Here is a 27139-nt window from a genome sequence, read left to right as displayed (position 1 = left end):
TTTCGGGAGGCTTTAATTAAAAATCGCTGATGTCGTTATGTTGGTTACCCTTTACTTTGCACCACCCGAACGAGAGGCTAAAGTAACTGCATGTGCAAAATATATTCTAAACAAGGCTTCAGAAATTCTCAGGAATACAGTCCTGAAAAATCGCTAAGAAAAGTCAACGAAAAGAAATATATTCTTATGCGAGTCACATTTTCACTTGAGGCGCTGTTTCAACACTTAGGAATACAAGCTCCCTGATGAGTTGAGAGCGAACAACATAAACAAGCTCGTGACTGATTGTTTACTCTGCTACTCTTCTAACAAGCGACAATTGAATTTCGTATACAGTTGAACATCACACAGCGCAAAAATAAGTTAGAACAGAGGACCTAGTATTAAAAAGACCAATTCATTGATCCTGTTTCAAAATGACTACTTCGATGTATCGAGAACGCCCACGTCTGACACTGGGTCACCTCGTTAAACGACGGAAAATTTCAATAAAATCGTTACTAGGAGAATATAAGAGAGGGGAAAACAGTAAAAAGGGAGTATGTCAAGAGTGAGCCAAACTCTGATTTTGGGGAGGATGAGAACGGAAAGTGCACACCTCTGTCCCTTCTCCACCCACAGCGTATTTTGAACGTTTTTGCTGGTTTCAAGCTGAAAGCACTAAGAGGAAAACGTCCAACAACTCTATGGAAAGAGTGTTTGACCTTCTTAAATTAATAACCACCGCAATCATCAAAAATAATACAATGAGAACAGAAAAGTCACATTTGAACAACACTAAAGCATGGAAAGCATGTTTGACCTTTATTTAACATCTACAGCAATCGTCAAAAACAATGGATTGTGAAACGTACTATGCAATGGACTCTTGTGAACTTTGGTTCTTTTTCCAAAAAAAAAAATTCACACCAAACTCTGAGAGCTTTCTGTGTTTCTTTCAATTAAAATAGCTTGTTCTGAGAACGATTTCACTTTATATTAGTTTATGCTATCTCTGAACTCTTCGATGGATCAAAGAGTTCAGCAAGTCCAGTCAGGTCGTCAGTTCCAGTCGGTTCAGGCTTGACACGAATCTCGATTGGAGGAAGATCTTTGATCTTGATCTCATTCTTGAACAACTCGCCAATGGGTTTCTATGGAATAGTAACGGACATAGATAAGTAACGCCAGGGTGATACACATGGCTTTCTGAGCTTATCACTAACCAGTCGAGCCAGGCGTTTAATTAACTGTGGCGTGTCCGCATTCAGAACAATTTATTCATTGTTTCCGTGGACGAAAGTCCAGCGTACGATCATTCAAGCGAAAGCTAATGACTAGTACCAGAAGCATATCACATGTAAGTACTAGCAGAAGGTGATATGCTTCTGCTAGTACTTACATGTGGTACTATTTATTATCCTGAACAAGGTGGTCCTGACAGAAAACTGTTAAGTCTGTAAAGTTGACAAATGACCTAACCCAGCGGCAATAATATGTAAAAATATTTTCTAATAATCCTCACCCCGACAATTCCAGACACCAGTTTCCTGAACTGATCTTTCTTCCTCTTTTCTGGAACCTCTCTTCCTTCGAAACAAGAAGCTTCAAAAGCCTGCAAAAAAAATAATAAAATAAAATAAACAAACAAACAAACAAATAAATAAATAAATAAAATCGCGTCAAATTGGTATCCGCAGTAAGCAATGGCTGGCCAATGAAATCATATCTTCACTGGCTCACCCCCTGCCCTGAAGTAAAAATACCTTAACTTAATTTCACAAAAGGAAAAGAAGTCCACTACATATCGAATTCTAGTTTTACTGCGCCATAATTACGTCAGCTAACATTTACATGCACGAATTAAGTCAATGGGAGAGGGATGGCACCGAGTCTAACTTCCAAGCATTTTGGACATAAAATGCCCCGTTTTGGGGGTAAGAAAAACCTCTTTTACAGTTTAAGCATGCTTTAAACGAAAGAATTCCGTACAAAACTACCCAAAGTTAATCTCTTGATCATGGGACGAAAGGTTGTACATACATGTAAATCCTCCAGGGAGCAGTTTGTTTGAAGGAGAACTTGTTGGAGAGAAGAGTACTGAGGCCTCTGAAAAGCAAAATAGTTCATGACAATTGCGTCTGTTTCAAGTGTGTCAGTCCACCGGTAACAGGGCTAACTCTGCTTTCTACATCGTGAATCAACTAGGAATACTGCTAGTCCCCTGAATGGTTTGTTAGCCCTTCACAGGCTGCCCTTCTGGTCAAACGAGTTAAACTTAGTACAGAGATCTGCCTAACCATGAGATTACAGTAATGTACCTCTACAAATGGACTTACACGCAGAGAATCGTAATATTTTTATTTAGCATAAATCTACTAGCGTTCTATCACGAGTGCCGTTCTCTGATTGGCTACTCTATATACCCACTATCTCAGCCTACTCTGATAATAGCGGGTAGCCTAGCATGTGTGGTTTTGTTAACGAAGTATCTGTGAAGAGGATTTAGATCAGGTTTTGAACCACTAGTAGATTTATACTATAACAATTATATTATTCGCCCTCGATTTCTATGCTTCAACTATCGCGCGATAGAAATCTGGAGCTCATAATTAATGTAACTGCTAAGTAGAATTTATAGAGTGGCATGCGCAACATGAGATCTAAATTTCGTTATGTATTGTACCAGTTTCAGTAAAACGAGGAAGATTGAAGCGAATCAAAACGTCGGTTAATGGAGTGGGGTGGGGAGGGGGCTTCCCGTCTCCCTATCCCCCCCCCCCCCACCGCACACCTCTTATCTGACTCACCCTCCTAACTTCTCTTCATTGCTGTTTAACTGTAAAAATGCCTGCCTTGCAGAGTAACAAGGACTGAGCGTCAACAAAAAGGCACTTACCAGAAGCTCGTACATGTTCTGTCCAGTGTAAGTCAAGTATGTTTCGGTAGAGCCTTGGCCATGAACATGGAGACCCTGGAATAGAAGATAAAGTACAATGATTGAAAACAGTACTATCGCTTAATCAAAGAAAACCAACCTGGAGATAGATAAGTCAAAATAACTGGTTTCTTGTTATCTGGGCGAACAGTGGATATGTTAACTTAAAAACAACTGATCTATAAAAGTTATGATCTCACAAAAAAAACTTGAAAAAACTAAATTTTTGACACACTTTCAGTTGCCTTCGTCAGAGTTAGCTTGAAACAGTGTCACCACATGCGAGATCGTCACTTTTTTAAGATCAGTTTCATAAAGTTGTTTTTAAGTTAACTGACTTCTTTGGTTGCTTTCTTTTTTGCTTGTAAATGAGATTCAGGTGATGAAATGTCGGAGGTGACAGAGATGGTGCTTTGCCTCAGTCATTTACACGAAAGTAACACACAAAAAAAGTAACTTCACAATAAGAGCTAAAATATCACATCAGATAACAAAACTCGAGCAAGCACCACTGGACCATTAGATTCACTTATTCCAACAAGATATGATATATCACCCAATCTTATATTGTTAAACGTAATATATCTAACAGGAAAGACCGTGTTTGACCACATTACCAGACACCTAGAAGAGAGTTGAAAAGACAACGGGTAGAGGAGCGTTTTTGACGAACTTCCAGGTGTATCGAAATGTAGTCAAACACTGTCTTTCGTGTTTGATGTGTTACATTCAAGTACAGAGTTTCAAAACAGGAGACGACATCTTCAAAAACAAAAACAGCCCTCACCTTCAAGACCTGAGAGAACAACTGATCCACAACGGTGTCTGCAATCCTGGACCCAGCCTCCTTACATATCATCACAATCTATAAAGACACAATCAATGTAATCACTAGATTGATTTCCTATCCTCTTGGCCTTCTGATTCAGTTGCCTGGTAGTCATGTAAGAACTGGTAGTGGCACAGGGTGGCACTAATGCGTTCACAGTGCCTTTGTGCCTTACTCCACCCAGGGGTATAAATGGGTACCGGTGAATTTAATGCTAAGGGTAACCCTGCAATGGACTAGAATCCCATCCAGGGAGGGGGGGTGGAAATACTCCTGGTCGCTAAATACTTCGGAATCCTGGAAAAACGCCGTTCTGATGGACCACCAAACTCGAACGCACTTAACCTAATTTCTCTACGAATGCCCGTAACTGCGCTTCCGAAGAAAGTGTCAGAACTTCTGAAGTATGTTCTTACTTTCAGTTAGTCTTCATTCGATGTTCGTAATGTCCTCATTAGTGTGTTCACCATTAATTGCATTCACATTATACCTTATATTATTATACATTATACATTGTTTGTCTTGGGACGAATTTGTACTTTTGCCGCTTTTTTGCACACGCTAAACAGACAACCACGCTCGAATACAACGTCATTTTCCCCCACCCCCCCCCCCCACCCCACCTACAATGCTGAACACTGGAACCTGCAATTTTTCTGAGTTTCCACATTGTCTATAGAGGGGGAGGGAGAAACAGCAGTGATTTTCAAAATGATAGCAGTACGTTTGCAAACTTCTGAGGTGGAATAAGATAATTCGTTGCATTACGTCAGTGTCCCACGGACTTTTCTCCGCCATTGTAGGTTCTAATGCTTCGAGTACAGCAAACAAGAGAACAGAGAATCAGTGCACACCTCCTTGATGAAAGACATTGCAAGTCGTGTAGCTTTATGGCAAACAGTTGAATCTGGCCACGTCATACAGGCGAAAACAGTACACAGCATCTGCATGTTCGCACTCTGAAATTCAGAACTACACATATTAGTTCTAAACCCAAGTCAAGTTCTATTAACAATTGGCCTCAGTTGATCCTGCATTGCAAATAGTAAGCAACTGTAAACTGATACAACTAAATTTTTCGCTAAACTCTCGCAAATTTGGAGTGTTTGTTTAACATTGTTTTACTGAACAAGCCGCGGTGTTTTTTGTGAAATAAAATTTTGGCGATTTTTTGAAGCGAAAATGTGAAAGTTTCGAGTAACAAGGTAGTTCAGACCAACAGAGGACACCCAATAAGAGTCAGATACCACAGTAAAACCAACTAAACAGAACCAGTCTTCTTTTGTTAAAATGGCTTTTATTCTCACCTCTGTTCTTAGAAGAAGCAAACCCAGGGATCCCAATCTGGCATTGTACGGATCCAAACCTACACACGGCATTTTGAGTTATGTTAGCCACGTAAAAAAATACCTTAAAATTGAAAGACACTTGAAAATAGTAGCTTACTAAGATAGAAAAACACCAAAGAGATAATAAAAAACCATAAAGGAACAAGGATGGTTAAAGATGGAGAAGATTAACACGGATTACCGACGGCCAACTTGATGATACGCAAACTGTGACGTAGCAACAACGCCATGATTCTCTATCCTCTAATATCGTACCCAGATCTTTTTTTACTCTGGATGAGTGAGGAGACCTGGATACAGGTTATCTTCCAGCTGGAGCGAGTCAACGAACATACTTATATTTTCAGTGGTAAAATCTTTCATTGCAATCATTTAATACAATTAGTACATGTGATGATCAATGCCTCGACCGGGAAAAACTGATGTAGTGATTAAACCCTCTTTTTCGGACGACTGCCAAGAAATTATTGAATGTTAGTCCGAAGGATTTACCTGAAAGTACACACTAGCTACGCAATGCTCTCTCGTGGTATACCATGGAATATCCCACAAGCCACTTGTATCTTCTCGGTATAAACTCTCACATAAAGGCCCGTGTCTATACCTAGAAATACAAGTGACAAGTGGGATATTCCATGGTATACCACGAGAAAGTGTTGAATAACTATTTTATACCATGCCACAGAAAATATAGAGGCCAATACAGTTCATGCACAGCGCAAGATGGGAAAGTTGGGTGTAATACCGACCAGTGTACAACGGCTTCCTTGTATTCTGATTGGCTGTATTTTCTATGCTATGGTATAAACCGAGTCATGAAAAGCTGAATTGGATAATGTAATTCGAGAGTTTTTATTGGCTTAGCCATCATGGGTTATGAATCATTATACCATGCTCTACAAATGTGGTAAGCGTACGAGTGATTTTTGAGGCGTTTTTATGTTCACTTTAGTTTAGTTTTCTATATTTTGGAGGCGCTGTTAATGAAATAATTATTCCACTCGCGCTTGTTGGATATGTGATGATTATAGCCAACTAGGTGCTTAACGCGCCTCGCTACCTATCTACCATCTCATATCGAACGCGCGGTCATGAAATAATTGTTAAGTATACCACGAGAAAGTGTTGCATAACTATTTGATACCCAATGCAGCGCACGATAAGGAGGTTGGGTGAAATACCATCGAATACGCAAGGGTTTTCCTGTATTCTGATTGCGGGGGCGTAGCCAGGATTTTTCAAAGGGGGGGTCACACTGTGTCAAAGTGAGGGTACTCCCCAGATTGTCATGTTGTTTTCGCCACCCGTTGTAGGTTGTTTGCTCAAAAAAAAGGCTTACAAAAAGGGGGGTAACGGCCACTCTAAGACCCATCCCCTAGCTACGCCCTGGATTGGCTGTATGTTACAAATCGAGATATTTAACACTGGTTAATTATTAGAAATAACCTGCGGATCACAAGGTACCTTTCATTTCATCCTCTTCAGTGACCTCCATTCTTGTTGCTGACTGGTTATCCTTGTTCACAATACACGCCAAAGCTGAAATTATTTTACAAAATAACAGAAATCATACATCTTGTACGGATAGGGGAGCAGGGATGATGCAGTGGTGAGAGCGCTCGCCTCCCACCAATGTGGCCCGGGTTCGATTCCGGCCCGGTGTCATATGTGGGTTGAGTTTGTTGTTGGTTCTCGCCTTGACTCGAGGGTTTTACTCCGGGTCCTGCGTTTTTCCTCCCTCCGCAAAAACCAACATCTCCAAATTCCAATTTGACCAGGATAGAGGACCCAGATGAAAACCATCTAAGGTTGATGTGGCTTCCTCTCTGAATATTGATAATTTGACGTTCGGCGTGAACAAATCCGTCGCCAAAGTTTACTAAAGGACTACGTGGTCCATAAAAGGAAATCTTGTCTTGGTTCTTTAGTGTTAAGGACCTTTAAATCAGAGTAGGAGGGCGAAATCGAAGACAAGTATGACTTTTCTAACCTAATACTTGAGTTCGATTATTGCATTTCGTACTGACAGTCCCCTGTTTAACCGGTCCGCAACAGGGAGGAGTGAGGTTCTGGTAACCTAAATGGATTTAAATTGAACTTGATCTCGTGTTCATATTGCTAGAAAGCAGAGGTCCCTATTAGATGAACTGCAAAGCAAATAACTTACTGAAAACATCCAAGTAGTCTTTACTGATAATAGAAACCAGCTGATCTTCAATGATCTCTTTAGATTCCATGTTATCCTCCTCATTTACTGCTTCCGTGCTGTTGATTTAAAGAAGCTCATTACTCAGTACAATTTCCCACTACCTTTGAATTTGAAAAGCTCCAGCTAAATAAAATCTTGCTACGTTCTTCTCGAGAGTAACTATACTGTCTGATTTTCAGACACCTCAAATTTTGCTTTAGGAAGAGTATGGTCTCTGTACCTTCCTTTAACTTCTTACACCCACGAAATTGTAAGCCAGCCCCAATAGATTGTAAGCTCATGCCAGTAGGCACGCGTTTTGATGTAAGGGAGGGGGAGAAAGGTACGTGAGAAAACCACTGGCGCGATTTGGAGAGCGCCATAGCTGGGAGCCTCTCGGGGTATTGCCCTCAGGGAATTTTGAAAAATGACAAGGTTGTCCGAGACCGGATTTCGTGCGTTATGAAGGCAGCTCGATAGGAAACTTGCTGCTAGCATTTGAATGATTTTTAAGTTAACGTTAACTGGAACCCAAGAACGGCCTTATCAGTACAATTCTGAATGTATCTTGACATAAACACCACAGTGCTTGCAAAATTCTTCAAGTGATAATTACCTCTCGGCTTGATGTTTTCTGACTATCTGCCACTGTCCTTCAAGGTGCTAGAAAATGAGAAGTGGCAAAAAACATTAACCTGATATTATCAACACTACCATTGTGTTAGCACTCTGACGGGCAGGTAAGGGCTCAAGCAAATTGTCGATGTGCACCAAGTCCAAAAAGTCAAAAAGGGATTTATATTTTACCTTCAAAATTGGCTATTATCTGGACCTGTTCATTACGCCGACCGGTCTAAAAACCTGATCAAACTCAACACACAATGCCAGCGATCAATTCCACAAGGAAATACGAAAAATAAGCCATCTGGCCGAGTTCTTCGAAGTACGCAGAACGTGATCATTTCACGTTGTTGCTGTGCAAAGGACGGTTACGAAGTGTACGTATACAAGGATTTAAAACGCTCTTTAGTTTTTAAACCTTTTGTTTAGGCCCCGTCCACAATATGCCGGAAAAAATTGTTTTTTTCGAAAACAGTGTTTTCTCTGAAAATGCATCAAATGTTTTCCGTTCACATTTTGCCGGAGAAATTTGAAAACGCAACAACCAACGGTCATTTTGGATTTGTGTTTCAGGAAAACTCGGGCACGTGATTATCGTAAGACATCGTCTTTTAACCGTTTGAATACCAAACTTTCGCCAAAAAATACCGTTTTTAACCGTTTAGTCAGGTTTTTTTTAGCTGCCACGACGCTAAATAAGCCTAAGTTTTGCAAAAAAGCTTTTTTTTTTTACTAAAAGGAGAGATTTTCGAGGATTAAGTACAAAATTGAGCAAAACTTGCCGGGCATGCGCATAAGCCAATTTTTTTTTTTTTTTTTTTTTTTTTGCCATTAACCGTGCTCAATTTCGTTTGTTGGCCCTTTCCTTTCTGCGTTTCTCGGCCCTTTTACACTGGCTACCTTTTGCATTGTATGTTCTTTCTGGCTGCAGTGAAAAGTTGGATGTTAATTACGGGCGAAGCCTAGAAATGGACCTTGACCAATCATAGGCGTTGTGGACCATTTTACCACCGTTTTTGCACCAAAACTGATAACGTTGTTTTTCGATTTGCGACGTCGGAATGTCGTCGATATCTAAACCTGACCATTGTGCGGAAAGGGCTAGCCTAGCACTACTATCTGCTTATCAAGAATATCTGATGACATTTAAATTGATGACGTCAAAAGTGGTACAAAGAGCACGACCATTAATTACGCGTATGCGTAGTTGGCATCCAAAGGGTTCAAAGCTTCGTTTTCAGAAAGTTTCCCGTCCACACTAAAACGCAAAGCCGGCGTTTTCAAATTCCTCCGGTTTGAAAAGCGTTTTCGAAAAGCTCAGTTTACGAAACGGATTAGTGTGGACGGTAGGCCTAACCGTAGAAAAAAAATTAAAGCTGCGTTTACAAATTTCTCCGGCGTAGTGTGGACTGAGAGACGTTCTCGTTGTCGCTACCGTCCTGGTTTGGTTAAAGAAGCACCCTACAATTTCCAGAAGAAGCGAGTAAAGTTACAATGAGATGAACAACGAACCAAAACAAAAAAACAAACAAACATAAGACGACAATTTCTCTCTTCGCTCGATGTGGATACCATACCTGAAGCATGAATGAGAAGAATGGAGACAAGACAGGTATCATTACATCTTGATAGTCACACTCGGGGCAGTGCAGGATAAACAACTTTAAAAAATTACCTGAGCTATGTCAAGGAAATCAAGGACACACAGAAAGACAAGCATAACATAAACATAAATAAGTATCAGAACATTTAACCTGTTCGGTCAAACACATATCCAGTTTTTTTTGTTTTTTTTTTACTTTATTTTTTTTACATGGTCCTAGGTTCTAATGACCAGTAAATAAAAAAAAACTTTTTTAACAGCATTGTGGATGTAATGGTGGTGTGGCCCAGTGGTTAGGCTGCAGGATTTGTACAAACCGTTTCACCCTTCACTCAAATAACACGTGATTTATATTCCACGTACCCCTGATGAGATACAATTTTCCGATCGTATACGGACCGAAAACTGTCTTTTACGATCTGTCAAACTGTTACGGATCGAGAACCGTATATCAGTCGGTGTAAATTGGACTTGCGGAAGTTCAAAGGATACGCACAACAAACCTCAGTCTATAGTTTGGAACATACTGTAGAGACTTGATGACATTGTCCGCGAGAAGACGCGACAAGTCAGGAATACTGTAGAAATCATGGCTAAGACAAGACGCTGAATACCCCAGTGCATGGTAACTAAATTAGAGATAAAATCCAACGTAAATCAGATCACAGATGTTTCAAGAGTTCTTGTGATGAGTCCCTTGTTAATGACTAATTTCTCAAACTTATGAATAATTCATCAAGTTTAAACAAAAGAAATCATGACCGTGAGAGTGTTTGGATCTCTGATCTTGGATAGCATAGATTTTCACGATTTTAATTTTCCGTTTTCTCCTTAGTTTTAGTTTCGATTGAGAAGATATATCAAACACTCAAGACAGTGTTTGACCACATTTCCAAACACCTCGACTTTCGTCAAAAATATTCCGCTGCGCATCGTATTTTCAACTCTCTTCTCAGTGTTTGGAATTGTGGTCAAACATGACCTTGCGTGTTTGATATATTAAGTTATAGTACGTAACTCAAATTTTTGGTGGTGGGATGCTGGACATTTCTTGCGACTCTTACCCATTTCAGACCAAAATATGTGATTTTCGTAACCCTCATTCAGCCTTAACCCGAACACTGATAGCCAATTTACCTCTAAAATTAGTAAGTCTTTAAGGCTCGGCTAATCAGGAATGGCTGAAGCATTTGCATAACTTCAATTTCCTCGAGTTTTATCAGGGAAAACAAAAACAGGTCTCATCTAAACAAAACATTAAATTCCAGGCCAGAGTGTAAAACAGATCTTATTTCAAATCAAAATGGTTAAAATCTTTCCTCTGTCTCGGACCAAAACGATTTGGTCCCGAGACAGAACATAGATTTTAACCATTTTGATTAGCCGAGCCTTAAATCGCTCTTACTTGGGAAATCCCCTCCAGGGTTCCAACCCAAAGCTTTTATTCGAAAGGTTAACTAGCGCAGGAATAATGAGAGTCGTGAAGAAACAGAACTTGGTGTTTCCTGTGGGGCCAGCAATTAACTGCTTAGGGACAATGTTTCCCCTACTTCCATCCTCACCATGTGTCAGATAAGTGATATAAAAAGCTTCTTGTTGCTGCAAGAGGGTTTTGGACAGTTGGCACTTCACTTTTGACCCTTTCGTAAGGCAGCACTGGAAAAGAAATAAGAAGAGACAGCATTTATCTTATTTGAACAAATATAGACGGCTTAACCACGCCTTGTCCTGTAATACGAGGGACCTTAAGCAAACCACAACTCTAAAACGGCAAATTCTGGCAGGTCCCTGAAGAGTCTATTGAATGGGGCGAAACGGCGCGTTAGACTCGCCACGAACTATTTTTTGACAACTATTTGACCATTCTTTATTATAGTATTTTAGGAGATTATGCTTTTATAACTTTGACCGTGATGTTTGATACATGTAATTCATACCATAAATTGCGCTTGTATCAAGATCATGCATGTCAAGGGCTGCGGTGTAAGCAGGAGTCATGGCTGATTTTACCACAGGATCATACAGACTGTTCAGGCACCTGAGAAATAAAGATTCCAAACATACAGATGTAATATGTCAAAGCAAAAATCTTTATTTTAGAAACCATGACTGCATTGTTTCACCCAAACCATACACAGATACACCAATGAGAAAATAACACAAATTCTATCACGTCGTTACGCAGTGTGTCAACTAGAGTTCGCTCCATAAAATAAAGGAAGAGTTTGGGGGCTAATCAAAACTTTTATGCGGTACCGTAAATATTTCGGACGCTTTAAACTTCGGACACTCAATCTTATCCGAATCGACCGAAATTTTTTGCAAGTAATGTAGTAAACTTCTGTATGCCATGTATGTTTACTTCTCAATTTCTCAATCACAGAATGGTTCGGACTTAAGATCAAAGAATAAGCACCTTTAATTACGCAACTCTGATATAAAAAGCACTCACGAGATTGGGACGTTTAAAGTAAAACGAAACCTTTTACAGGCACTACTGCATCCTCCTACTCCCTTGGATGACATGCAAGTGTAACATACTAAATCCCACGGCATCATGTCTGGTCGCCCTGACAATCGGCCGATCCCCCTGTCTACCCCTGCGTCATGAGAGGCATAACACAAAGATCCCACCCACCAGTGCTCGAAACCAGACCACTCGATCCGGAGTCCACTGCCCCTATATGCCTCCCAGAGTGAGTGGAAGTCTAATAAACAAAGGTAGCTGCAATACTTACTTTGCTAACACCGTAATATTGCCGAGTAATGGCAAGACATGGGGTGCACACGGGTTGTGCACATAAGGAGTCCCATTGGGCATCGACCCAATGGACAGCCCCTCACTGGTCGCCGTCTGCACAGAAACAAGTTATAACCAGTTTACAACAGACTTCCATCAACAAGAATCTTGGAAAAATCAATCACTTACTCCTCATGTTCTAAATCTATTTATCAAATGCAAGCCAACAATAATATCAAAGTAAAACTTGTAACAACCTTCGAAGAAATACATCTTGATTAAAATCATACATAACTGGAGTGTACCTTTAGAGAGATCATTCAGTTATACCAGAAGCATATATGGCGATATGCTTCTGGTCTTACATACATGTAACAATTAAAAATAACATAAGGACTAGGGAAGAGTTAGAACAGTTCTAATCGTCCCTCTTTTTATTACTATCGTGCAGTGCTGTTTGGGGGGGGGGGGGGGAACTCCCATATAAAAAGGACGGGGGTGCTTGTCATGCCTTTTAGGGGCTAAAACGCAGATTTGGTACCCCCTCCACAGTGGGAGCTTTTGCAGTACCTTTCAGGGTGTTGAGCCGAAAAAAAATATGACAGGAGTTAATGTGTCGTACCTCTTAGGGGTGAAAAATTTCAAGCCACACCCACGAAACAAGATCTTGGTACCTCATAAGAGTTCTTTTCAAAATTTCCAACGAGCACCCCTGTCCTTTTTATGTGGGAGTTCGCCCCCCCCGGAGGGGGGGGGGCTGTAGCACCATTCTATTTTGCCATCTTGTGAAGAGAACCAGCTAAGCAATGCCCGTTTATTCAAAAGTATAAGAGAAGGTTGGTAAACCTGTGCTACCCCTTGGAACCAAAATAATGCAGGTTCTATTGATGTCAATTTAGCAACGAATCGAACTGTAAATTCTTACAAAAGCATGCTGACAAAACACTGACTAATCACATTCTGAAATTGTTTCACAGATGTTTCTGCTAGCCTGAGCCGGGTTGTTCAAAAACCCGATTACCCTAACCCAGGATTAGCGAGAATTTTGATTTCATTTTTGTACATTTTCGATGAGGTTTTCTGTTTATATTGTTTGTCCTTCACTTTTTCGCTTGTGTAATCTCAAACTACACAAAACATAAGCAGTGAAAAACATTTCTGTGGAGGAAAATTGTTACTTCGGTTAACTTTTAATCCCGGATTAGCATTAACCGGCTTTCGAACAACCCAGCTCTGGTATTTAGTTACAAAACTTTGCTCATGTAATCAATAGGATCAAACTGCAATCATTAACCCACCTGGGTATTGAGTAAAGCACAGCTTCGAACAACGGCCATTATAGTGGTGACACACAACATGACCTGGATAAAAATCAATTAAATCGAGACTGACCGCTTGTACCAACAATATAAAATAAACATTGATCAATTTCCACAATTCAGCTCCACTGTACAAAAAAGACTTTTCTTTGCATTATCAGTGTGGCGTATTAAATTTTTATTACATTTAACAGCTCACTTACTTGAAATCTCCTTCCTTTCAACTCAGCTGAAATGTTCATTATAAAATGAACAGTAATTATTAAAAAGTCAAAACATTTTAAAACTATGTGACCGTGTATCTAACTTAATCTGCAAAATTAAGTACAATCCCACCATGCCTTACAACCACCCATTACTACAGTCAGCTTGTTAATACCGCCATTTTCGTCTAACCTGAACAAAAGGTCAGTCAGTGATTGCTTTATTTAAGGAATGCCTAAATACAGCCGCAGTTAATGAAGCCAGATTCTTGTGGCCCCCTGGATAAAGTTTTGAACGACTAGTAGATTTAAAGACTAAAACAATTAGATTATTAATTTGCTCTCGATTTCTATCACGTGATCATAATCTAATTGTTTATTATAACCCAGCTTTTGTAAAATAGTTTGTAATGTAGTGTTGGCATAAAAGTATTGCCTTTGTCACAATGCTTGTCACAAAGGTTGTGCAGACTCTCATAACAAAAATTAAGTTTATATTGCTCTAAAATACAATAACAAAATTTAAAAACAAAACTGTCATTTCCAAACCATTTTGAAAGTAAGAAGCTGGATCCTGGTCAATTCCAATGAATGAAAGAAAATTTTCTGGAGATGAGATTGCCCTAAGATAAAGTATAAGACGATAAAAATGATCATATTTCTTTAAAAAAAAAACCTTTTGTGATAATACAGATCACTCACTTACCCTTGCATTTTGTCACTAAGCCAGATGTCTCTGATGGGAGTCAACAGCTCAATCAGAAATTCATTCTGTTTTTCTCTACTTAGCTTATTGCTGAAATTAAAACAACACAAGCAAACGCTTCATTTTAACAGTGTAAAAGCACAACTTAGCTTACACCTAGCAAGAGTAGTTTTTGAATGCTTTACTCAATCTCTTAAATAACAGTTAAACTACCTCCTCCCAACAGTTTTGCTGACAGAGATAAAGACCTTTTAGGTTTTTGTCGACCTGGTTTAAGGTCTGGAGCAGTTACACAGAATGTGAACATTGTAGATTCTAAGCTTTAAATGCTGTACATAGAAAGACATTATTATAACCTGGCAATGACCAATGCTTCAGTTAAAGTGCATCTGTCTTTCACAGGAACTAGCTCTCCTACAAACAAGGACTGAACATGCTGCTTTAGGGCATCAAACACTGGCTGAAAGAAACAAACAAAGAAACTGTAAACAAATGATTAATAATTAATTATTTTAAGACTAAGCTTGTAAAATGTTCCAGCTACATATGTGTGGTGACACTGGCCACAGCGGTGTTTCTGTTGTTGACAATGGCGATAACCTTGACCATTTAGGAAGCCAAATAGTTTACTAGTTTAATAAGCCAAGTCTTACCACAAGTAGCTCTCCAAAACCTTTGCAAATTTTTATGACTGCAGCACATGCATGCCGACGGGCATGGAGAACATCAGGACTCCAGGGACCCTATAGAAAAAAATAATTAACACATGGTCACCAGATACTTAACAGTGATTGGCCACCTGAGCAGGAAAGATGCAGCTATCTTCTTTCCTGCTTAGGAGTGTCCACTGTGTCCTGCAAAAAATGGTGTTCTTTATACCACATAATGGAAGAACCTTTGTCTAAAATATTTACCTTATTAGCATAAGCAATACAGTTTCTGATGGAGCTACAAAAACATTAGTTCTGAATATTGAAAGTGCACAGCACAATTAACTGTCCGAGGAATTTGAGCCCAAAATGGGTTTAAAAGCTCGAAATTTTACAAAGAATGTATGAGCTCATTTATTTAGTGCTTTTGCCATCTAGAAATTTTGCAGTTTTTGAATGCCAATTTCTCCTTGAATATTACACCCAAAGACCCACACATTTCACCCATTACTAAGTTCCAGAAGCTCTTTACGTGTAAATGTTTGTAGTCAATTTGTGCCTAACATGAAGCCTTCTCTGCGCAAAGTAAAGATTCGCCCATAAACCTTAACTAACTAATGCAACCAGGTGGCTGGAAATTAACCTTAAATTCTTTTTTGCGTGTGTTCATGGTCATTGGCTAAGTCTTGGTGGATAAACACACACAAAAAGAATTATTACTTATTAGTTATTGGTAAAAAACTCTGCCATCTTGCCACATGCTTGATCAACAACCCATACAGCCAACTTTTATTAATCATTGTGCATACCTTTGGATCACCAGTTGTATTAAACAGAATCACTTGAAACATCTACACAAGAAAAAATTACAAAAGGGTAAATGATGTGTGATCAACAAAGCATAGAACAAAAGTAAATTAGATTAAATTATTAATACTATTTTGATTAACTTGGCAAACATTTCTGCATGCTATGCTGTCTGACACACGGGGCCCTTTAAGAATCACTATCAGTCAAGATTGTTTCTACAATAACAAAAAAGGCATAGGTTTGAAGTGCTGAGCCACAGTATTTGTAGAGCGCTTTTTATGAAAGTCACATATTTACCCAAAACCGTCCATCCCAACTTCAAAATTACTAGTCCTAACTGATCATTCTGACTGGATTTTTTATTAATGTTGAGAAGTTAAAGGTTCATCAAGATAACATACTCATGTCCCTTAGTTGATCTTTTCAATTTTCTCCTCACCTGACTGATTGACAGTACATAGAAATAATTATCGTAAGCAGAAATTTTGGGGGTGAATTTGCATTAAGTTAGTTACCTTTTTAAGGACGTCCATCACCAAGTCTTTGTTGTACGTAAGGAAAGGATAGAGGGCTTGAGTAGCATCAGCCACACTAGACAACACATCAGGGACCTGTTGAAAAATTATTTTCAATGACCTTTGACCATGAAATGTAAAAGGAGGCAGCAAGACAGAGTGGTTGAGAAGCTGGTCTTGTAATCCAGAGCTGACTATGTCAACAAATAGACACTGTATATTACTTGCAAAAACTTTCGGACGATTTCAATTTCGGACAAAAAAGTGTCTGAAAAAAAAAAGCGTCCAAATTTTTTAAGCGTCCGAAATAATTATTTACAGTACGGTATGAAACTTTTGAATAGCTCCACAGCTGCTACTTTCCTTTATAGCATGAACTCTAGATGAGATACGTAATGGCTTGATAGTCATCAAATCTTGATTTTGACTATTTTTATAGAAAAAGGGCAATATAAGTAATAAAAAGTAATAAATATACATATATATTTTCTTTTTTTGTCAGTGTACCTGTAAAACCTTGAGGTTGCAGTAAACCTAACATTTTCACAGATGTTGTTTCATTCTAAAATGCCGTTTACGTTTCTTAGCTATGTTTCAGCAAAGTGTCTGAGATACAAAGAGTCCAAGCTTAAACGTCCGAAATTTTAATGTCAGAAAAAATGTACCCAAACAGACCAGAGTTAAAGGGAAAGACTTACAGCTAGTCTAAACACAGCACTTGCTCCTACCTTTGAGTCAACTGCTAAAGTTGACTGGATGCATTTCCTGACCAGTTCAACGAATGCCACGGGTGATTCTCGAAATGTCACCTGGCCTTGAATGATCTCCTATGAGTGACAAGTGAACATGACAAGACAAACCTTTTCAACATCATCACATAACTTAGAAATTAAACCATCACAAATACACATGTACTGTACATATGTATTTGTATATGTACACGCAAGAGGTGTAGAGGTGTAGCGCTCTACAAAAACTTGTACACCTATTCGAGCTTCATAAAACGGGCTGGGTAAAAGGGCCATCGACCTTGCAAAGTAAATCTTAGCACCTTTCAAGTTTGCAGCACTTCATTTCCCTTTGTAACAAGGAGCTGTATATCTACTAACCTCGTAATTATCCACTTTGAAAAATCTGGACATCACTGAATCCAAGTAGCGAGTAAGCCCATCCCACTCATGTATCATCTTCTCTGTTTCAGCTGCACTAACTGAAAAAATATAGGTCTGCAGTGCATACTTGTGTTAAAGCTTTTGTACATGATACTTACAAGCATGAGTTTTTGTACGGGAGCAAAAATCTTGTCGTTGTACATCAAGAGGGAATAAAGTCTGCCCTGGACACAGCCGCACTTTTTCTGGTTAGTTTTTTTTTTTTTTTGGAGGGGGGGAGTGGGGGCTTGTATCATGTTAACAAATTCAGAGCCATGGTAACAGGAGGGACCTGGAGTTACATGTCTTACTGCTACTAAGGTTATACTGGTATTATATCCTTAGATCAGCAAAGTTTTAATAATGAGCCTCCCTTGCTCCTCGATTGCTACTTAAAAAGCTTTCTGCACCCTTTCCCAAAGCCTATAGCCTGGTACATGTGGCTTTTAATTTTTTTTGAGGGAACTCAACTCTCTTTAGCACTTGACTAAGTTCACCATGGTAATCAAACAATTTCGTTTGACCATTGGATTGCGTTTGTTTTTCACTAAATGAGATAAATTTTACATTTAGATACTAGTCTGTTAAGAACACTTGAAAACTTAAGGTGCAAGCCAATTTCCAACACTGTTTAGGAATCTAATTTAACATGTACACTTTCCTCATTACCCTTGTGTTGTTAGGAAACCCACTGTAGAGTATCTAATGACAGTACAAATAAAGGCTTCAAACATTTTTATCACTGACATCTAGGTGTACAAAGTTATTGTACTTAATACATCACAGATAAATTTCATTACAAAGTAACATACGTTGCACATCAGCTGCTGGGGTTTGTGTGGCCCGCTGTAACAACCAGTCGGCTCCATACAGGAAAGTATCAACAGGATGTATCATTGTTATTTGACGAATGATGTCCATGGTTTCCCCTCGCACCTCTGAAATAGGACATTAAGATGGCTTTTATATACTTCTCAGGCCTACCTCAATTATCAAACACCTCTATAGGCAGACACCTCTTGTCTTAAGTTAGTTCCTGAGCGTAATATTATACAGGTAAGGTCAATGCACTGTTAAGTGGTTTTTGATATATGATATCTACAGGAAGAATGTTTCATTGTTTATAGATATACTGTATACAGGCTGACTCATGATTATAACAGAATGAGAAACTTTATCTCAATTGAGGAATCACCTTTTTTTTATTTTAATAATATTAATTTTATGTTCAACATTTGCTCAAAAAGCATGACTGTCACATTAATTTTATGCTGAACATTTTGCTCAAAGAGCATGACATTAATGCTTGCCATTTGCTCAAAGAGCATAGCATGCTCATGAAGAGAGCAAAAATTAAGTCCTATGAAAATATAGACCTTCATGCATTCTTAAGTCTTTGGATTCCTTGTGGAAGCACAGTGAACAAGTTGATGGTTGAAAGCACTCAGGACTCTAGATAGAGATGGCCTGATTTGAGAAACACTGTTCAGGAAAACTTGTCTATCACAGGACTACCCCCCCCCCCCTCCCGTCAGCACCAATTTATACTCCTGGGTGGAGAGAGGCACTGTGAGAGTAACATGTCATAACCAAGAACACAACGCAATGTCCCATGGGCTCGAACCCAGACCACTCGATCCTGAGTCAGGCACATTAACCATGAGGTCACCATGCCTTCCACATGCTATCCATGGCTGTTGTATGACTTGTTTTGTGAGTAGACTTTGCTCTTCCTTACAACTACCTTTTACCAGTTACATTTAACACAAGGACATTTTCAACTACATTTTTTTCTTAACACTTACGGCCATTAACAGAAGTGAATTCTCTCTCACTGTTGAAGTCTTCTCGGTTAAAAACACTTCCTGGTGAATCCTCCTCTTCTGGATCACCAACCTAACAAGAACAGGAATAAAATTATGTGACATATCATGTCTCATGAAAATGAAATCACCCTCTGCTGTATTATGGCCACCTCACTATCTTTAGTTAGTTGATTACTTGTTAGTACACGCTCTCACATGTGGGAGGCGTGGTGACCTCATGGTTAGTGCACTCATCTTTGGATCAAGTGGTCTGGGTTTGAGCCATGGCCGGGTCATTATGTTGTGTTCTTGGGCACTTTACTCCCACAGTGCCTAATTCTCTACTCAGGTGGACAAATGGGTACTGGCAAAGATAATGCTGTGAGTAACCTTGTGATGGACTAGCATGCCGTCCAGTTGGAAGTACAAATACTCCTAGTCTTTTCATGCTACAGACACCAGGATAAGCTCTGGCCAGTTCGGCCCCTTGGCTCATATGCAGACTTTATCTTCTACCTTACATGATCATTACATTCTGTACATATTTCTTGAAATTTTGTCACTGTGGTGTCAAACACCCTGTAGCATGCAACACCTTGCTCACAAATAAGTTATGAATCAATTCATTCATTCATTCTGTTTGAAAGCAATGATATGATGCAGTAACTGATTATACACACACTCAAATACTTGTACCTTGTAAAGTTTAGCTTTGGCTATCTCCAGAAGTGATGGAAATATTTCCTGAAATGTTTCATCAATAGCGATAACAGGATTTCTCAGCAACGAAAGCCAGAGTCCATTTGTCAAGTGTGGCAGAGTCTGGAAATAATAACAAAAGAAAATCACTACTGTAACAACTCTAAAATTTTATTGATCAGGGTAATTATTACTGATGTCACTCCTACAGTGTGCAAAGAAAGTCCTGTCTGATAGCCAGGGGCTGGTGGATTTTCTAGATGGGCTACTAAATTCTATCTGTCACTTGGGAAGGGATTATGAAATAGTACCTCAGGAAAATTTTTTGAAGAAATTAATATTACAGAGACAAAAAGACAATTTTTTTTGAGGGGGGGGGGGGGGGCTGGGGTGGGACTAGTGTGAATGATTTTCAGTCCAAAGATTTTTTTTCTTTGCACCCTGTCCTAGCATATCTCTCTTATAACTAATATCTGCAAATAATCTCCTTTGTGTTAGCACACAGCTTGTAGAACACCTTGTAATAAGGAGACATGGAACTCTAAAACCTCAAACAATGGGAACCCAGTGTAACAGCACCAAAAGAACCTGGTCAAGGTGGAGATCTTGTTAAGACAATGACCATGGCTTTGGTTAAACCTGGACTATGCAATTCAGACTCTGATTCATTTATTAATAATCATTCTCAGCCACTTCCACGTCATCCTTAATTCTTTTACATGTATTAATGATCGCATGATCTATAGAGAATACAATTGTGTCTGTGCTTTATGCATATGTAGCTATACCCTTGGTCACTCAGTGTAAAGAAGGAAAAACCTAACTAAGATACCAAGCTTTCATGCTTTGAGAATGCTATCAGTGCTTCTAAATACTGTCTGAAGTTTGGAGGTCTTTCTTTAGGCTTGTCAGCATTCTAAACAAACAGAAAAGTGCTTGAGAAGAATAATTAATAATAAATACATGTATCAGAAACTACATTTAAAGGTGTAGAGATTTATTCATCATCATCATCATCAACAACATTAATTTATTTCAGCTTATCATTCAATTTTAGACAACATTTTAATTATGTACCACAGCTGACTAAATATCACGATGAATTCACTCAAAATTCAAGCAATACAGGTAAGCACAAAAATTACTAAAAATATACTCATAGCATGGTAATGTTTGAATAATGACTATTTGAAATATCTCTGTCTCTTTAATTCATTTCTCTGAGGGACCCTGTGATTATATTCTCAAGCATTCTCGAGAAAGTTAATGTGAAACCTCATAAGCCTGCTGTTTTGAACTGATTTGAAATGTCCATTTGAATTAAAATATGGATAACAGTTTTCTCTCATGGGGTCAGCTTGAGAGCTTAAGTCTCAATAAGTTCTTCTTAACTGTATTCAAATTACTACAACCATGCTTTGAGGGTTTTTAGAAACTTTATTTTTGCCATTATATATTGCTCATATGTTCAGCAGAAATCATCTTAAATATTAATATTGAGGAAAAAAATGATTCCAAACTTTTCCTCTTCTTACCCATAAATAATATAGTTGTACTTCCCCTAGATTGACAAGCACTTGACATAGCCTTTTCAGAAAAAGATACTGCTTCTCATCAAATTCAGCTGTAATAGATTTCCTGGAGGACAACAGAAAAGACAATACTTTTAATACATCTCCAATTTGTTTTTTACAACAGTTTCAAACCATTCTTCATGATTACACCCACCATATCTAGGGGTAGCAAATTGTCCCTCAAAAACCATGGGTCTCGCTGTCTCATTTTTTAGTGGTTATGTGCATCTTGCAGTCTCAATTTTTTTTTGCAAGGATATAAGAAAGTCTCAAAGTAACAATTTGTTTTTATTTTTTTATAGATGATGTCTGAATGTCTTAGAACCTGAACATCTTGAGCTTGTATTTAAAATGCCTCTCGGTCTCACATATGAAGAAGTAAAAATGTCTTGGGCTCGCAAAGAAAGTCTTGCCTACTCACAAAGTCTCGCAATACCCATTCACCACCCCTATTATCTTGAGAAGGACCACGCACAACCTTATAGCAATGGAGTACACAAAGAAAAATTGCTGCACAAAATTAGATATAAGAGTAGATTGGTTGGTTGGTTAATTGATTGATTGATTGATTGATTGATTGATTGATTGATTGATTGATTGATTGATTGGTAATATTAATTTAATAAAATAACAGAGAGAGAGAAAAAGAAGTCATAACAATTTTTAACAATACTTTAAGATCCTAACAGGCGCCAAGGCTTATGGGACTAACACAAAAGAAATCACGTTCAGGATAATGCATGAATTTATAAATATACAGTTTCTTTTGTTTTGTTTCCCTAAGCCTTTGTGTATTGAAATTGGCGTACTAAATTGACAAAACAAAAACTCATCAAGGGACGAGGTGACAAACATATTGCAAAATTATACACAGGAAAAGATGCAGCAAAGTAATGGCACTGCAACACAGCAACAGCAGAGCTGGAAAAATTTAATTATATGTGTATCTTCACTAACTGGGTTACTTATTTCATACTTACTGGGCAGCGGACAGCATAACGCTCATGGCATCCTCACTAAAGAGCTTCAACATTGGTGTCCTCTGCTCATGTTTTCCCTGGAACAAATTAAAGTTTCAAGAGGTACTATACCCTGTGTACGCTGTTAGTAGTTTTTCAATAATAAAAGCAAATTCATATATAAACAAAAAATTGCTTCCATTTGGCATGAAAATGTGCTCCAAAGATATTAGTGCGTGGGCATTACCTGTTCTGAGAAGTGAACAGTTTTCTGAAAATGAAGCTCAAGGAAAACTGTGAGCTTCAAGTAACAGATAATGTTGAAGGACAAATATCTGAACATAATTTTTTATAGTCAAAAGGAGGCTACTTGTGTTTATCATCTTTCAAATATTTTTTGAAACATGCAGGGTCTTTTTACAATTGGGGGATATCACTGACAGTTATTTACCAGATTTAGCTAGGGCATATTCAGTCACATGATGCATTTACAGTAGACCTATCACATGGTTCATAACAAGAATTAACCTCAAAATTATTGGGGTGTGTGTACACAGGCCTGTATTACACAGGTACATGTATGTGGGTAAATATGGCAGTCTGCAGACGTTTAGCAGATTTTTAAGGTATGTAAAATAGATTCAAAGCTCAATAATATAAAGTTCATTACTCAATAGTGATTTGTTTGGCTTGCCCTAGGAAAGTCTTGGTTTACTTCTTTTAAATACTTAATAATTGGCAGATGACTTGCCTGGGCCCTTGCCCCTCAGGCAAGTAAAAATGAAAAGTTACTCGTCCAGCAGGAAAATCTACATGTACTTGTCCTGGATGACCAGACAACCCTTTTTTGAGCCCTAAGTGTGTTATATGAAAATTGTTACGTAAATGTGGCTGAAAATAACTTTGATTTCAATTACCTTTCTACTAACAATAATGAGAAGACATTCACAACTTGGTATTTTTAGTGCATCTTCCTCTAGTAACAAGCACAGCATCTGTAGAATGATGCAATCCTGAACATACAGCACTCCAAACTTTACCCAGTCTAAGTATCCAGTCAGTGTTAACAGTGTCTGCTCAGCTAGACGCTGATGAACTGCTGCCTGGAAGAAGGGAGAATACTCAAATATTAGACAGAGCTTTTAAGCCATGCCTAATTTACGACTATTATGTTTCAAAAATCATATACACTGTACATGTATTCCATTACCAAAGTGTTAACTTCTCACGGCTGAGAACAAATTAAAGATGGAAATGAAAATTGAAAGTTTTTCTTGCAACCTGTGAAATTCTTGTATTGAGGAGAAGAATGGTTGACTACATGTACATGTGACTTGATATACAGTAAGCCCTTGCAGTTGTCCATTATTAACAGTCTTATTTTTTTCCCAACAACAAAAATTAAGAAAACATATTACTAACCTGAGCTTGACAGCTAACATCTCCGCTTTGTATCTCACTCTGTGGATAAACATTGCATCACAAAAATTCAAACAGTGATCAAATAGAGTTGGGAATAAATAATTGGCAGTTAAAATATCGACAAGGTTGTTCTAAAAAAAAATCACACATCAAAACAAGGGATCCATTTCACTTGTCAGATCGTCAAGTGGTCAGTCATACAGTTAGTCAGAAAGTCATACAATCATGTTGTACAGTTCAGGAGTAATGCATAGAAGAATATCGCTATGGATATTTGAGTTTAACTGAATGTATTGCTAAAATATCACCAAAGTTTAATAAATGAAGCAATTATGCAGTCGGACCACCTTTAGAGTTCTAAACTTTGCAGTATTCTTCTGAAGTGTCTCGATAAAGAAGGTAAACAATCCGTCCATATGTGTGTGTAACTCCTGTGTGATCTGTTTCTTTCTGGTCGGTTGCAGGTTGCTGTCCATTGAGATCACATCTTCCGCAAGTCGAAGTAGAATCATTAGAACCACTTCAGTTTGAACATCCTGACAAAGAATAGATATAAAACGTACAAAGCCGTCATTACAACTGTAACTAAAATTAAATGCTAACGAGAGTGAGTATTAAACACAGGTCTACGTATACAACTTGACAGCATAGAGTGCTGACCATCAGAACTCCATTCTTGTTCCTGGAGTCCTCATTTCTTTAGGTCACAAGGTCAGCGAAACAAGTACAATTTAGGATTCATGAGAAAAGTTAACCACATGACCACAAGGCCTTAAGTTTGTAAGTAAAACTCAGCTTACCCCTAATGCACAGATACTATTAAGGTCTGGAAGAAGTGATCCCCATTTCTGTGGCCATTCCCTCTTGGTTATCTCAACAATCAGTCGTGATAATGCTTCTTTGATGTGTAGAGGTTCATCTGGCAAAGAGCCACTTCCCTGCACAAAGCAATTGACATTGTCATTGACATTGATCAACTATGGTTCAAATTTGATTTCCAAACCAGTTACATGTAAAAAATGTTTCTACGAATTCCAGCACTTTGCATATTGTTAGTTGTGTCCCTACACAACGAAAAAGGAGAGGAGAACTAACGAGCACATCTAGTCATCCTTAAGTATACATGAAAAATCATGATGAAGGTACAATCTAATGGCTTTAATTAATTTCTCGAAGTCTGTACCTGTGCAAGCAGGTGAAGAGAGATTCCCTTCAATCTTGCTTGATCATCACTGCTCATTGAGTTCCAGTTGAACCTGTTATTATATAACAGAGATATTATGTTATAAAAACATTCAAGTCTCAAAAATCTTATCAACACTTCAATAACTTTTGGTGAATTTATAAATATTTGAATTAAACTACGGAACATACAGTGCATACGGCCTTATGCGCCTACTGGCACCTCAAAAACTGATGACACACTGTAGTGTCTACATTGTACTTGCTTTATGCATTCTATATGAAAAATCCTTTCAGGTATAAAAGGCAAGCCAATTATTGTCTCTCAAATAGACTAGTGGGGTTTGTAGTTATTAATATCTCTCAGATGGCACACATGCTGGGATTGGTCAAGCTTACATGAACATGCTCTTCCTGTAAACAAATTTTCTTTCTCCATAGTGTTCAACAGATGGATTTGGCTAAGGTGTTTGTATCCTTGTTGCCACCCAATTCAGACCATGTGATGATTCATTTAGGGGTTACAAAATTGTGCAACTTGCCACATGCAACTGATTGCATGTTTTTGTATTAACAAACAGAACAATTTTACCTCCCAAATGAATCATCACCTGGCAACCAGGATGCAAACACATCAGCGGAATCCATCTATTGCATGTACATACATAATAAACATCTTCTTAATCTCATTTTCTCGGTCATGACCTATTACTGTCAGTGAAACATGGATCTTCATTTCGTTTTGATAATTTTTGCACAGTATGGCTCATAAATTTACAGGAAATATTTTACAGTAGAGTCCTTGAGCTCAATTATTAAAGAGACATGTAGATCTTAAACTGAATTCTTTCCAAGATAATTAAAGAGTATGTCTGGAAATAATAAGATTCTTACATTAGATAGGCTTGGATTTCATTTTGTGTTGGGTCTTTTATATGTTTGCTTTTCTGTTGGTTTAACAGTTGATGTGAAGCCTAAATCATCAGCTTAAATACCAACATAATAAAGATGATGATGATGATGAGAATTTAGATGCCGAGCTTGGTTTTAGCATGTTAAATAATTATCTAGAAAGAAAACAATCCTCAGAATCCACATTACTTGACAGCGTGCTCCAAGAGCTGAAGTCCGGTATGGCGTACCACAGCAGAGTTTTGACGATCGTGCATCAATAGCCCCACAGCAACACATAATGGAGAGCTGGCTTTGAACTGCTCGATGAACTGCATAACACACAAAAGAACAAGCATCAAGCTTAGCATTTTTTGTAATAAATTATTTCTTGGTTTTCATGTGACACTGCCGTTGCCATATTGGTGATCATTAACAAAAGATTTCTAATGACCTGCTTTTGTTTGTACAAAAAACATTGACGAAAGTTAGAAAACGAAATGGACCAGTTTTTGCCAACGATTCTCGAGGGAAATCTCGCTAATTGTCACTACTGACAGAGCTGATAAACTATACAGGATTAAAATCTGATGTGCAAACCAATGTCCGAGACTACAAACTGAAACCACCTGATTATATCACCTTATGGGGCTCTAGTTATGCGCAAGCGACACTTATTATTAAATTAAAGAGGTGGGGAAATACTGCTTTCTTTTTCTTTTAGATTAGTATTTACTCGTTCTCAATATGAAAATACCTTTGAAAAATCTATACCTCATAAGCTTCTATCCTCTGTTTCTGCGCTGTTGACGGATTTAACGCCGTTTCAACAGCTTGAGTCATTCGCAACGCGGCTTCTTGTTCGGCCGCCATATTTGATTCAAAACACGGAAATCAGTGCGTCATGTCGTGATAATGTAGTGTCCTTTGGAGCAACTACCGCTTACCGTATACACCACATGCTCATGTTTACACCCAATTGGCTTTGGCCTGCGGGCTTGCAGTA

The 27139-nt window shown here is 38.4% G+C and overlaps 1 protein-coding gene across 2 annotated transcripts; it reads right to left on the bottom strand.

The window, feature by feature from the left end:
* Position 1: 1 nt before the first annotated feature.
* LOC145484399 (exportin-5-like) lies at positions 2–27084 on the bottom strand. 2 transcript variants are annotated; one of them, XM_081463017.1, is made up of 38 exons: positions 26908–27084; positions 26344–26465; positions 25244–25316; positions 24861–24998; positions 24408–24596; positions 24061–24099; positions 23556–23741; positions 22660–22736; positions 21641–21743; positions 20938–21021; positions 20103–20228; positions 19407–19497; positions 18414–18539; positions 17560–17660; positions 17179–17277; positions 16451–16546; positions 15935–15976; positions 15129–15218; positions 14832–14935; positions 14476–14565; positions 14319–14392; positions 13770–13795; positions 13546–13608; positions 12246–12361; positions 11445–11545; positions 11070–11163; positions 10000–10136; positions 9482–9579; positions 7900–7946; positions 7263–7360; positions 6560–6634; positions 5054–5112; positions 4601–4705; positions 3705–3782; positions 2879–2953; positions 2023–2088; positions 1505–1594; positions 2–1133 (listed from the first exon to the last, which is right to left on the bottom strand). In XM_081463017.1, exons 1-38 carry the CDS (start codon positions 27004–27006, stop codon positions 984–986), a joined length of 3627 nt encoding a protein of 1208 aa, XP_081319143.1. In that variant the 5' UTR covers positions 27007–27084; the 3' UTR covers positions 2–983. The 2 variants fall into 2 exon arrangements, with proteins under 2 accessions (XP_081319143.1, XP_081319144.1); XM_081463018.1 differs by having other exon boundaries at positions 26891–26965.
* Between the last annotated feature and the right edge of the window lie 55 nt (positions 27085–27139).

Source organism: Orbicella franksi, chromosome 4, assembly GCF_964199315.1.
Source record: "Orbicella franksi chromosome 4, jaOrbFran1.1, whole genome shotgun sequence".
Lineage (NCBI taxonomy): Eukaryota > Metazoa > Cnidaria > Anthozoa > Scleractinia > Merulinidae > Orbicella > Orbicella franksi.
This window is presented reverse-complemented; position numbering and strand designations above follow the sequence as displayed.

Bases quoted from the DNA above. Each gene is read 5' to 3' on its own strand.
- LOC145484399 (XM_081463017.1), bottom strand. From the start codon at position 27,006: ATGGCGGCCGAACAAGAAGCCGCGTTGCGAATGACTCAAGCTGTTGAA. The intron at 17,278-17,559 runs GTTAGTAGATAT...TGTCACTCATAG, and splicing joins TCAAAGTGGATAATTACGAG to GAGATCATTCAAGGCCAGGT. The intron at 16,547-17,178 runs GTAGGAGCAAGT...ATTTTTCAACAG, and splicing joins CTTTAGCAGTTGACTCAAAG to GTCCCTGATGTGTTGTCTAG.